Raw genomic sequence first — 13187 nt, 5'->3', positions numbered from 1 at the left:
CAATTTCTCCTATTACCATTGGCAAAATAGGAAATTCCAGGCTAAAAAATCATTTTTGAGAAAAGAAAAATTATTTTTTATTTTCATGGCTCTGCATTATAAACTTCTGTGAAGCACCTGGGGGTTTAAAGTGCTCAGTATGCATCTAGATAAGTTCCTTGGGGGGTCTAGTTTCCAAAATGGGGTCACTTGTGGGGAAGCTCCATTGCATAGGCACACAGGGGCGCTCCAAATGCGACATGGTGTCCGCTAACAATTGGAGCTAATTTTCCATTCAAAAAGTCAAATGGCGCGCCTTCCCTTCCGAGCCCTGCCGTGTTCCGAAACAGTGGTTTACCCCCACATATGAGGTATTGGCGTACTCGGGAGAAATTGCTCAACAAATTTTAGGATCCATTTTATCCTATTGCCCATGTGAAAATGAAAAAATTGAGGCGAAAAGAAATTTTTTGTGAAAAAAAAGTACTTTTTCATTTTTACGGATCAATTTGTGAAGCACCTGAGGGTTTAAAGTGCTCACTAGGCATCTAGATAAGTTCCTTGGGGGGTCCAGTTTCCAAAATGGGGTCACTTGTGGGGGAGCTCCAATGTTTAAGCACACAGGGTCTCTCCAAACGCGACATGATGTCCGCTAACGATGGAGATAATTTTCCATTCAAAAAGTCAAATGGCGCTCCTTCCCTTCCGAGCCTTACCATGTGCCCAAACAGTGGTTTACCCCCACATGTGAGGTATCGGTGTACTCAGGAGAAATTGCCAAACAAATTTTAGGATCTATTTTATCCTGTTGTCCATGTGAAAATGAAAAAATTGAGGCTAAAAGAATTTTTTGTGTGAAAAAAAGTACTTTTTCATTTTTACGGATCAATTTGTGAAGCACCTGTGGGTTTAAAGGGCTCACTATGCATCTAGATAAGTTCCTTGGGGCGTCTAGTTTCCAAAATGGGGTCACTTGTGGTGGAGCTCCAATTTTTAGGCACACGGGGGCTCTCCAAACGTGACATGGTGTCCGCTAAAGAGTGCAGCCAATTTTTCATACAAAAAGTCAAATGGCGCTCCTTCCCTTCCAAGCCCTGCCGTGCGCCCAAACAGTGGTTTACCCCCACAAATGAGGTATCAGCGTACTCAGGACAAATTGGACAACAACTTTCGTGGTTCAGTTTTTCTTTTTACCATTGGGAAAATAAAAAAATTGTTGCTGAAAAATCATTTTTGTGACTAAAAAGTTAAATGTTCATTTTTTCCTTCCATGTTGCTTCTGCTGCTGTGAAGTACCTAAAGGGTTAATAAACTTCTTGAATGTGGTTTTGAGTACCTTGAGGGGTGCATTTTTTAGAATGGTGTCACTTTTGGGTATTTTCAGCCATATAGACCCCTCAAACTGACTTCAAATGTGAGGTGGTCCCTAAAAAAAATGGTTTTGTAAATTTCGTTGTAAAAATGAGAAATCGCTGGTCAAATTTTAACCCTTATAACTTCCTAGCAAAAAAAAATTTTGTTTCCAAAATTGTGCTGATGTAAAGTAGACGTGTGGGAAATGTTATTTATTAACTATTTTGTGTCTCTGGTTTAACAGAATAAAAATTCAAAATGTGAAAATTGCGAAATTTTCAAAATTTTCGCCAAATTTCCGTTTTTATCACAAATAAACACAGAATTTATTGACCTAAATTTACCACTAACCTGAAGCCCAATATGTCACGAAAAAACAATCTCAGAACCGCTAGGATCCGTTGAAGCGTTCCTGAGTTATTACCTCATAAAGGGACACTGGTCAGAATTGCAAAAAACGGCAAGGTCTTTAAGGTCAAAATAGGCTGGGTCATGAAGGGGTTAAAAACGATGTGGAGGTTGGGAATGGAGTGAACAATAGGAATAGAAGGACATGGCCCCGAACGACCGATGTCTGTGGCAGAAATTTGTAGGTGATGCGCATTGTACAATTTTTCATTTAGTAAATATGCTTATGTAGGACATGCTCCCAAACCCTAAATAGTGCCTAAGACCCCCTTTATAAAACCCTAAAATACAGACCCCATATCTGACCCACAAATAATTATATACCCCTACTGAGTAATACATACCCCATAAACAAAAAAAAAACCCAAAGAAGACTTCTTAGATGCAGATGGCAAACCAGAATCCTTAAATGAATGCAACTACCAGACCCCATGAAGTAATACAGATCATAAACCAAACCCCCTAAATACAGATCCTAGTCCCCAACTATACATAATGACCCTCTAAAGTGATACAAACCCCAGAGCTTCTAAATAGCTAATAGCTATGTTTATTATGAACAGGTCACAATGCACCTGGGGGATTTCTTCGGGAAGTCTGGGCATCTTTTTTCCTGGCTGTCTCTAGGGGAGTTAGCAAAAAATGCATGAGTTCGGAAAAATGATAATTTTTTTATTTTCTAACCACTGCTTTAAATTCCTGTGAACATAACATAATTAATGGCGCCATCTACTGGTGGTTGGCATCATACCATCATGGTTCTAATGACAGATTCATTCTGTCATGCAGGTGCTGGGATGACTATGAAAACATTTACTGGTGGATAATCAAGACCCCAATACTGGTTGCTATATTTGTAAGTACAAACTATTTGAACAGATTTTACTAGTTTGATAATGTGGTAAACTTATACAATTATATTATATGACAGTAATTTAGTAATATTCACCTGCTATAAGATTTACTCCCAAAGTGGAGCAATCATATAATGATTTTTACCTCTTTTGTCACCTCTATTTATTCATAGGTTGTAAGCTTTTGGGAGCAGAGTCCTCGCTCCTGGTGTTTGCATCATAACTTTGTTGCTGCTATGTGTTCTTTATACGTGTGCGATCTGAATTGTACAGCTCTGCTGAATATGCGGCTGCTACATAAGTAAAGATTATTCTTACAATATATAGGTTATAGTTATGGAGAAGCTAACACTTGATTTATCCTGCCTAAACTAGGGGGCAGCAAGCATCAAAACCCAGTCGTACGCTTGAGCGTTTCAGAGAAGAAATAGCTTGAAGCGTTGGTGTGTACATGAGGAGAGACCTGTCAGTCAACTAAAGTGGTGCGTGGGGAAGGCGGTATCAGACTAGTCAGATGTCTCCCTATAGTCCTCAGCCAGCTCTTCAAACTATATTATCTCTGAAATGTTCAGGCAGTATAGCCTGGCTCTGATTCTTGCAACCATGGACCATGGGTTGAACTCTGTAAATCCGAACAGTTTGTGATTCGATTGGTTACAATTGCCTAAACTTTTGCACATTTCAGAAGATTGCATCAGTCAGAGAAAGTTCACATGACCTCGGTGCGACCAGGCGGGCTTCCCTAGAATGCCTTGCAGCTATCTCATCACATGTTACAGCAAATCAAATCAAAAAGGACTCTCGCAGCCTGTATAAAAGCAGAAGCAGGGAATGCAGCAGACATTTGATAATGAATAAGTATAGTAGTAGGACATCACAGGTCACAGTTTTGCAGGAGACATAGGGAGGGAAAGCCAGGAAACACCAAAGAAACATTACAGATAGAAGAAGAATCATTAGCATTCCTTTTACCCATAGTCATATACTGTATGTTGGGACAAATTTGACATAACTAAGGTTATGTTTGCATTAAAGAGCTTGAAATGATTTGGATACAGTCCTAGGAGACCTCAACCTTTTATGCATGTCTTCTTAGGGTATTTGGATTACTTGCAATTCACCGCAAATCTAATTTTGGGGAAACAGTAAAAATAATTAATTTGAATTTCAAAAGATTCACTTATCTCTTGTTAAGGCCACGTTCACACTAGCAGTACTTGGTCAGAATTTTACATCAGTGTTTATAAGGCAAAACCAGGAGTAGAACAATTAGAGGAAAAGTATAATATGCACCACTTCTGTATTTATCACCCACTCCTGGTAATGGCTTACAAATACTAAAGTGAAACACTGACAAAATACTGGACATGTGAATGTGGCCTAAGGCCAGTCTCACACGTCCAGATAATTCCGGTACCGGAAAAATCGGTACCGGAATTATCCGTGTCCGTGTGTCCGTGTGCTCACGTGGCACATCATTGTGGCACACGTGCGGCATTCATGTGCCGCCCGTGTGCCGACTGGGTACCACACGCACCGTGCAGGAGACAGTGCTACAGTTAAGCGCTGTCCCCTGCATCTGGTGCTGAAGCCGCCATTCATTTCTTCTCTCCAGCAGCATTCGCTGGAGAGAAGATATGAAAAATCCTTTTTTTTTTTGGTGTTTAAAAGAAAGATCCCTGTCCCCAACCCCCTCCCACCCCCTGCGCACCCTCAAACCCCCCCCCCCCCCCCGCTGTTAATAAAATACTTAACTGGCGCCCTCGCTGCTTCTTCTCCTCGCCGTAGCTTCTCCTGTATGAGCGGTCACATGGTGCCGTCCATTACAGTGATGAATATGCGGCTCCACCCCTATGAAGAAGCAGCGAGGGAGCCGGGTAAGTATTTTATTAACAGCGGGGGGGGGGGAGAGGGCGCACAGGGGGGTGGGAGGGGGTTGGGGACAGGGATCTTTTTTTTAATCACCAAAAAATAAAAGATTTTTCATATCTTCTCTCCAGCGGACGCTGCTGGAGAGAAAAAATGAATGGTGGCTTCAGCACCACGCTGGGGGGACAGCGCTTACTGTAGTGCTGTCTCCTGCACGGCACACAGACTGCACACGGACAACATCCCATTGACTTTTAATGGGTCCATGTAATATGTGCGCTCCCACGAACACTGACATGTCTCCGTGTTTTCCAAACGGACACACGGTTTGTGAAAACACGCTGACATGTGCAGAGACACATTGATTTTAATGTGTCTACGTGAGTCAGTGTCTCCGGTACGTGAGGAAACTGTCACCTCATGTACCGGAGCCACTGACGTGTGAAACCGGCCTAAGAAATAGTGATGAGCGAGCGTGCTCAGATAAGGTGTTAGCCAAGCATGATCCAGTGCTAACTAAACATTTTGGGGTGCTCAAAAATATGCCCAAGTCACCCAAGTCACCGTGGCTCCATGTCACTCGGCTGTTCGACAACTTTTACACATGCGGGAATTGTTTGTTTGTTAGGCAATCCCTGCATGTGTAGCGGCGGTGCAAAATGCAGTTGCGACGCCTTGAACATATTTTTTGAGCACTCCGAACATATTTTTTGAGCACGTACTATCCTGCCCGAGGTCAGAACCCCTGCTTTTATGCGGACTCCAGCGGTGAGCCCGTATCAAAGTGGCGGCATGTCAGCTGTTTTGAACAGCTGACTTGTGCCCGCAATAGCGGCGAGTGGAATCGCGATTTACCCGCCGCTATTAACTAGTTAAATGCCGCTGTCAAACACGCGATGCGACGCGATCAAAAGAAAGTATCTGCACCAAAATGGTATCATTAGAATCATCAGATCGGCATGCAAAAGATAAGTCCTCACCCAACCCGAGATCACGAAAAATGGAGACGCTACGGGTATCGGAAAATTGCGCAATTTTTTTTTTTTTTTTTTTTTTTTTAGCAAAGTTTGGAAACATTTTTTACCACTTAGATAAAACATAACCTAGACATGTTTGGTGTCTGTGAACTCATTATGACCTGGGGAATCATAATGGCAGGTCAGTTTAAGCATTTAGTGAATGTTGTACACAAAAGCCAAACAAAAAACAAGTGTGGGATTGCACTTTTTTTTGCAATTTCACCGCACTTGGAATTTTTTTCCCGTCTTCTAGTACACGACGTGCTAAAACCAATGGTGTCATTCAAAAGTACAACTTGTCCAGCGAAAAATAATCCCTCACATGGCCATATTGACGGAAAAATAAAAAAGTTATGGCTCTGGGAAGGAGGGGAGCGAAAAATGAAAAAAAACGAAAATACCCAAGATCATGAAGGGGTTAAGCATCTTATCCCAGCAGGCTCTCTCATCACTAGTAATACTTAGTTTGCCTGTGAGCCCTGCAGTACCAGAAATGACCACTGGATGGCAATGCATAAGCACTTTTAAATTTGAATACAGCACAACATATACAGTGCTGGTGTCTCTTGCCCTATACCACATATTCATCCTGTGTCATTCATTCACAAGATTATTTCTTTCAGGTCTGCCAAATTACTTCAGTGCTGCATTTGCTTGACACAAATCACGTTTTTGTCATCAATGCTAGGCTGTCAGCTATACCAATTAGGCTATGTTCACACATTGCATTTTTGCAGCATTTTTTCTGCAGGAAAAATTTGCTTTCCTGACAATAAAGAAGCTGCTTACAAAAAGCAGGTTATGCAGCTTTTTGATGCAGATTACATGTATCATTGGTCTACTGTACATAAAGCTAGTTTTATTCACCAAAAAAGCAATAAAAGCACATGGTTGTGTTTTTTGCAGTGTTTTTTGCTGTTTATCATTGCTTTCTATGGTGAAAAAAAAGCTGCAAAAACCCTGCAAGGGTACATTCCCACAATCAGGAAGTAGCATTGCTTTAGATGCAGCGTATTTTTAGTGCGTTCTAATCACGCAGGTAAATCCGCATGTGATCACTGAGCCATGCTGATTTACCACATTCAATATATTCTATTGTTGAAATTTCTGTTGTGGAAATCTACGTCTCCACAACAAAAATTAACATGCTGCGGCTCGTATACCCATGCCACATGTTATCTGCAGGTGCATAAATGTGCAGCGTAAAAACCGCAGCAATTCCTGACTGTAGGCATGCAACACCCGCTAGGCCGTGGGGTACTCGGAACCAGGTCGCACGGCTCTAAAAGGGGTGGTCATGGCAGCGGTGGCCCGGTCCGTGGCCCTGGGCGCGCAATAAAAGGGATTTAGGAATGTTTGTAGGGGATTGTTCGTGACACCACCTGTGGTATTCGGCTATAAATGGCCGACGCTGCTTAGGGAGTCAGCTGGGGCGGATGGTGATGCAGCTGGGATGGTTCTGTTTCCCACAGGCGGAGCGGTGCCCCAGGGCTACCGGTACAGATCATGATGGATGGTGGACGTTGGGGTACAGGACTGAGGGTGTGAGAAATGGAGTAGAGGACACAAGGGCTGTAATTTTCTTTACCTTTAATTCCTGGTCAAAGGTGCAGTCTGAAGCATAGGTAACAGGTGGTGTTGGAGATCTGGGCAGCCTGGAAGCAATTTGGAATCCCCCTTGCTAGGTGGAGTTGGAGGCCTCCCTACTGTGCTGTTCTCTAGGTTCCTGATGCTTTATGCTCTATTCAAGTCCCTCTTACTGTCTGTCCATAAAATGGTACACTACCCACATGGCAGGCAGCTTGAGCCTGTTCAGGTGTCACTCCCTTGTGGTGACTCCGGGCTCTGGTATGCCGCTGTGCCTTCAGGTGTCAGATGGGACCAGGAGACCTGCAATCTCCGGTTCTCCGGTTTTAGATGCTGGGCCTGCAGTTCCCAAACAACCACGGACTCCAGAATCCGATCTTTGGCGCTCAGTCCTGGGGTGAGCCCAGTCGCAGCTCCAATCCCAGGCTCTCCTCACTTGCTTCCTCAGACTAGCTCTGACTGACTAACACCGCCTCCAGACCAGAACTTACCAGAGGAGCTCCACTGAAACTGGGTTTCGAGCTCCCCTTCTGATCTGGAATCAGGAAAGTGTTGCATGCTGATGTACCTGCTAAAGGAATTCCTTCTTGTTTTCAGACATGACATCACCCCCTGTAAGGGAAGCATTGCCACTGTGGCATCCAGACTCCTGGGGTGCCACTTTTTCCCCTAGTACAATTCAGTATTCCCGGACTGAGAAAAAATAAGCAAACATAAGAAATGAACAATTAATAACTACAATAAATGGAAACTTTATAAAGCCTTACAAAAAAGAAAAATGTTACAAAAACCCCAAAATGCTGGTAGAAGGTGACCTGCCAACAACCCAGCATAGCCAGCCACTAGACTCTAAAACTTAACATTTAATATGTATACCTCTAAAATTATGTGTACTTTAAAAACAATTTGGTGCTCATGTTTAAAGGTGCACTAGACAAGAAAAACGGCATGATCTCACCCAATTGCTGTCTCTCTTCTTGTTATAGATTCTTGTGCTTATTGAGAGCACGGCATGGGACGGAGACCAATAGACCTTTTCCAATGGGGGGGAGAAAAAAAAAAAAAAGATATAGATAGGTGGGGGGGAAGGGTTTGAAGCTATCTTCCCTGTCGTGCCCCGTGTATAAGACTCCCGCCCTAACAAGGGCAGTCCCCAAGTTTGAGCCTACTTAGTGAAGCCCTTTAGTTAGTATAACCACCCTGGATGATATGTCCTCTTTCTCTTCCCAACGCGTTTCCCTCCCCGTTACGGGGGTTCATCAGGGGAATAAAATGTCCAGGTTAAATGTCCAGGTTAGTGGAGGTATTCTGCAGTGGCAGACATAACCTCATTCAGCGGCGTCCTCCATGTGAGGATAAGGCAGTCCCTCCTGAGGGCTTCACTAAGTAGGCTCAAACTTGGGGACTGCCCTTGTTAAAAGTGGTCAGACGTGATTAGGAACGATACGTTCTGGTTTCTTTCTTTTTTCCTGCTGAATTCATAGAAGGTGACCTGCTACAGTTTTCAAAAATGCACCATTTTTCCAATTCAGTCAGGAAAAAAGGTCAATTATGTGCATAAGATTTCTGAAATCACTTACCTTTTGTTGGTTCTTTAAAAATAGCTTTTAGTTTGCATGAAAAAGCAAAACAAAAATGCTGCAAAAACGCATCGTGTGAACATATCCTTAAAATCTTAGAAAGAAGAAGCTAGTTATGTCCACCTGAATGCTACCTTTAAATGTTTCATGCTGTTATAACCTATGATGCTAGCTACAGTACAGAGCAAAAGTTTGGACACACCTTCTTATTTAAGGATTTTTCTGTATTTTCATGACTATGAAAATTCTAAATTCACACTGAAAGCATCAAAACTATGAATTAACACATGTGGAATTATATACTTAACAAAAAAGTGTGAAACAGCTGAAATTATGTCTTATATTCTAGGTTCTTGAAAGTAGCCACCTTTTGCTTTGATGACTGCTTTGCACACTCTTGGCATTCTCTTGATGAGCTTCAAGAGGTAGTCACCGGGAATGGTCTTCCAACAATCTTGAAGGAGTTCCCAGAGATGCTTAGCACTTGTTGGTCCTTTTGCCTTCACTCTGCGGTCCAGCTCACCCCAAACCATCTCAATTGGGTTCAGGTCTGATGACTGTGGAGGCCAGGTCATATGGTGTAGCACACCATCACTTTCCTTCTTGGTCAAATAGCTCTTACACAGCCTGGAGTTGTGTTTGGGGTCATTGTCCTGTTGGAAAATAAATGATGGTCCAACTAAACGCAAACCGGATGGAATAGCATGCCGCTGCAAGATGCTGTGGTAGCCATGCTGGTTCAGTATGCCTTCAATTTTTAATAAATCCCCAACAGTGTCACCAGCAAAGCACCCCCACACCATCACACCTCCTCCTCCATGCTTCACGGTGGGAACCAGGCATGTAGAGTCCATCCGTTCATCTTTTCTGCGTCACACAAAGATTCGGTGGTTGGAACCAAAGATCTCAAATTTGGACTCATAAGACCAAAGCACAGATTTCCACTGGTCTAATGTCCATTCCTTGTGTTCTTTAGCCCAAACAAGTCTTTTCTGCTTGTTGCCTGTCCTTAGCAGTGGTTTCCTAGCAGCTATTTTACCATGAAGGCCTGCTGCACAAAGTGTCCTCTTAACAGTTGTTGTAGAGATGTGTCTGCTGCTAGAACTCTGTGTGGCATTGACCTGGCCTCTAATCTGAGCTGCTGTTAACCTGCGATTTCTGAGGCTGGTGACTCAGATAAACTTATCCTCAGAAGCAGAGGTGACTCTTGGTCTTCCTTTCCTGTGGTGGTCCTCATGTGAGCCAGTTTCTTTGTAGTGCTGGATGTTTTTTGCAACTGCACTTGGGGACACTTTCAAAGTTTTCCCAATTTTTCGGACTGACCTTCATTTCTTAAAGTAATGGTGGCCACTCGTTTTTCTTTAATTAGCTGCTTTTTTCTTGCCATAATACTAATTCTTACAGTCTATTCAGTAGGACTATCAGCTGTGTATCCACCAGACTTCTGCTCAACACAACTGATGGTCCCATCCCCATTTATAAGGCAAGAAAATCCACTTATTAAACCTGACAGGGCACACCTGTGAATTAAAAACTATTTCCGGTGACTACCTCTTGAAGCTCATCAAGAGAATGCCAAGAGTGTGCAAAGCAGTCATCAAAGCAAAAGGTGGCTACTTTGAAGAACCTAGAATATAAGACATATTTTCAGTTGTTTCACACTTTTTTGTTAAGTATATAATTCTACGTGTGTTATTTCATAGTTTTGATGCCTTCAGTGTGAATTTACAATTTTCATAGTCATGAAAATACAGAAAAATCTTTAAAGGAGGAGGTGTGTCCAAACTTTTGCTCTGTACTGTATATGAAACAAACTATACAGTTAGTCCAGGAAGAGCGCTACACCTATCCATGGCTTGGTCTGGTAATGCAGCTCAATTATGCAATATAAAATCTGAAGCCGTGTGTGGTGCTGTTTTTTTTTATATAAAAAAGGCAGCCATATTTTAAGTCCTATTAAATATTTTAAGTCCATATTTTAAGTCCTATTAAAATTATGTAGCTACTTCCAGTTTCGGAAAGTAAAAACTAAATAAATATAATCCTGCAGACTGAGAATTAGGATGCAGATGTAGAATCTGCAGAGATAACAGCATTTCTTCCTGTCTTTTCTTACTCTTTAGCTGAATTTCGTCATATTTCTAAATGTGATCAGAATTCTTCTGCAAAAAATACGATGTCCAGATATCAGTAAAAACTACAAGCAGCAGTACATGTGAGTAACGCTGAGACATTTTACATTTTATTTATGAGCATTGAATATAGCTTCGTGTTTCAAGCAAAACAGGAGAGTCACAAGGATCAATGGGATGAGGGGTGGGCCGAATCACTAGATACTGTATATGTGTTGCTTATTCTTGGATCAATGCACTGACTGCCTGCCCGGAACTGTTTATGCTGAGCCCAACAGCAAAAGGCAATAGGCAGCGACTATAGCAAAGTCACGTTAAATGACGTTAAGTTCTGCAAGATTGTAACCACGATCGTACATATTAATAAAAACATGGATTTCTCTTGAATAAGACATTGGATTGCAGATATCAAGGTCTCATTTTATTCAACTTCCCATGACTTACTCGTCCATATAGACGGCTTAGGAGGGTTGAGCATACTGCCACAGAACCTGGACCACTGGACTTTAAAATACAAACAGTGAAGAAAGGCAGGACTCCCATTTCAAAAGAGTTAAAATTTTATATATTCCAAGTTTACATGGGCTTGGACTAAATACACTGCTCAAAAAATAAAGGGAACACTAAAATCCCTCATGCTAGATATCACTGAATGAAATATTCCAGTTGTAAATCTTTATTCATTACATAGTGGAATGTGTTAAGAACAATAAAACCTAAAAATGATCAACGTAAATCACAACTAATATCCCACGGAGGTCTGGAGTTCGAATGATGCTCAAAATCAGAGTGGAAAATGAAGTTACAGGCTGATCCAACTTCAGAGGAAATGCCTCAAGACAAGGAAATGATGCTCAGTAGTGTGTGTGACCTCCATGTGCCTGTATGATCTCCCTACAATGCCTGGGCATGCTCCTGATGAGGCGGCGGATGGTCTCCTGAGGGATCTCCACCCAGACCTGGACTAAAGCATCCCCCAACTCCTAGACAGTCTTTGGTACAACCTGACGTTGGTAGATGGTGCGAGACATGATGTCGCATATGTCTTCAATCGGATTCAGGTCTGGGGAACGGGCAGGCCAGTCCATAGCTTCAATGCTTTCATCTTGCAGGAACTGCCGACACACTCCAGCCACATGAGGTCTGACATTGTCCTGCATTAGGAGCAACCCAGGGCCAACCGCACCAGCATATGGTCTCACAAGGGGTCTGAGGATCTCATCTCGTTACCTAATTGTCCCGATCAGCTGCAGCCGCTTATGCGGGCCAGCCCAAAGACGCCCCCAAGCCGACCCACCACGAGGGCGTATGGCGCGCATCCCCCGGGGACACAATACAGACCCTTTATACCGCAGAGGGGGACCCAAGCCTACCCGAACTAGGGGAGGGCAGAGACCGGGGTTCTGTGGTAGCTGAGCATGTGGACAAGAAAACACGTAGAACTTGATTACACCGCACAACTTCAGGTATAGAGAAAGTAAAGTTTACTAAAGTAAAGTCACACAGTACATAAATCAAACATGACTATGCCAGGCTCCCGATTCCACACCTCCCAGAAGGGTACCACCCAGTGGACCCCAAGGCACCAACGGATCACCGAGGCACACATAGGCGGGACATCAGGACACGGGCTGGACATCAGGGTACATGAGGTCATCAGGATGCAGGCAAAACATCAGAACACATGAAGACATCAGGACGCAGGCAGGACATCAGGGTACATGAGGTCATCGGGACATCAGGGTACATAATGTCATCAGGACATCGGATAGACATCTGGGATACTGACGTGGCAGCCCAGGTCATCAGCTGGTACACTGGCGTGGCAGCCCAGGTCATCAGTTACATCAGGATATAGGACACAGGACATCAGGGTACCCACAGGACATCAGGGTACACAAGGTCATCAGGACATCAGGGTACACGAGGTCATCAGGACGCAGGCAGGACATCAGGGTACAGACAGGACATCAGGACATCTGGTCCCAGGGTCACCGGCAGACATCAGACAGGAGTCGTTTGGTTCCGGACATCCGACACGACCTACAGGCAACCAACACAGTCATCAGGCTCCAAGCTCCAGACAGCGGTCATCAGGCGCCGGGCAACAGACCTAGGAAGAACTCAAGCGGGATGGTGCTAGAACTGCAGGATTACTGAGCCTGCCAGGAGCTAGCACCACATGGTATCCAGAGCACAGAGTAGTAGATGCTCAGCGGAAACACCGGTTACAAGAGACCCAAAGTCACTGGGTGCAAGACTCCAGATGCAGAGGGATTCCAGGAACATAATCACAGCAGACACAGTTCAGACAGGTTCAGGTACAGGACAGGTACAGGATCAAGGATTCAGGCCTGGATATACCTCCTCCAAGACAGGTGCCAGAACAGAACAAAACAGGAATCA

General features: G+C 43.5%; 1 protein-coding gene across 1 annotated transcript in view; it reads left to right on the top strand.

The window, feature by feature from the left end:
* The window catches only part of LOC138664648 (vasoactive intestinal polypeptide receptor-like), a 339770-nt gene that overhangs the window by 272256 nt on the left and 54327 nt on the right, over positions 1–13187 (top strand). Inside the window, exons 9-10 of the mRNA XM_069751535.1 lie at positions 2530–2596; positions 10773–10864. Of these exons, the coding sequence (XP_069607636.1) occupies positions 2530–2596; positions 10773–10864 (159 nt within the window). The remainder of the gene's footprint in view (positions 1–2529; positions 2597–10772; positions 10865–13187) is intronic.

This window comes from Ranitomeya imitator, chromosome 2 (assembly GCF_032444005.1).
Source record: "Ranitomeya imitator isolate aRanImi1 chromosome 2, aRanImi1.pri, whole genome shotgun sequence".
NCBI lineage: Eukaryota > Metazoa > Chordata > Amphibia > Anura > Dendrobatidae > Ranitomeya > Ranitomeya imitator.
This window is presented reverse-complemented; position numbering and strand designations above follow the sequence as displayed.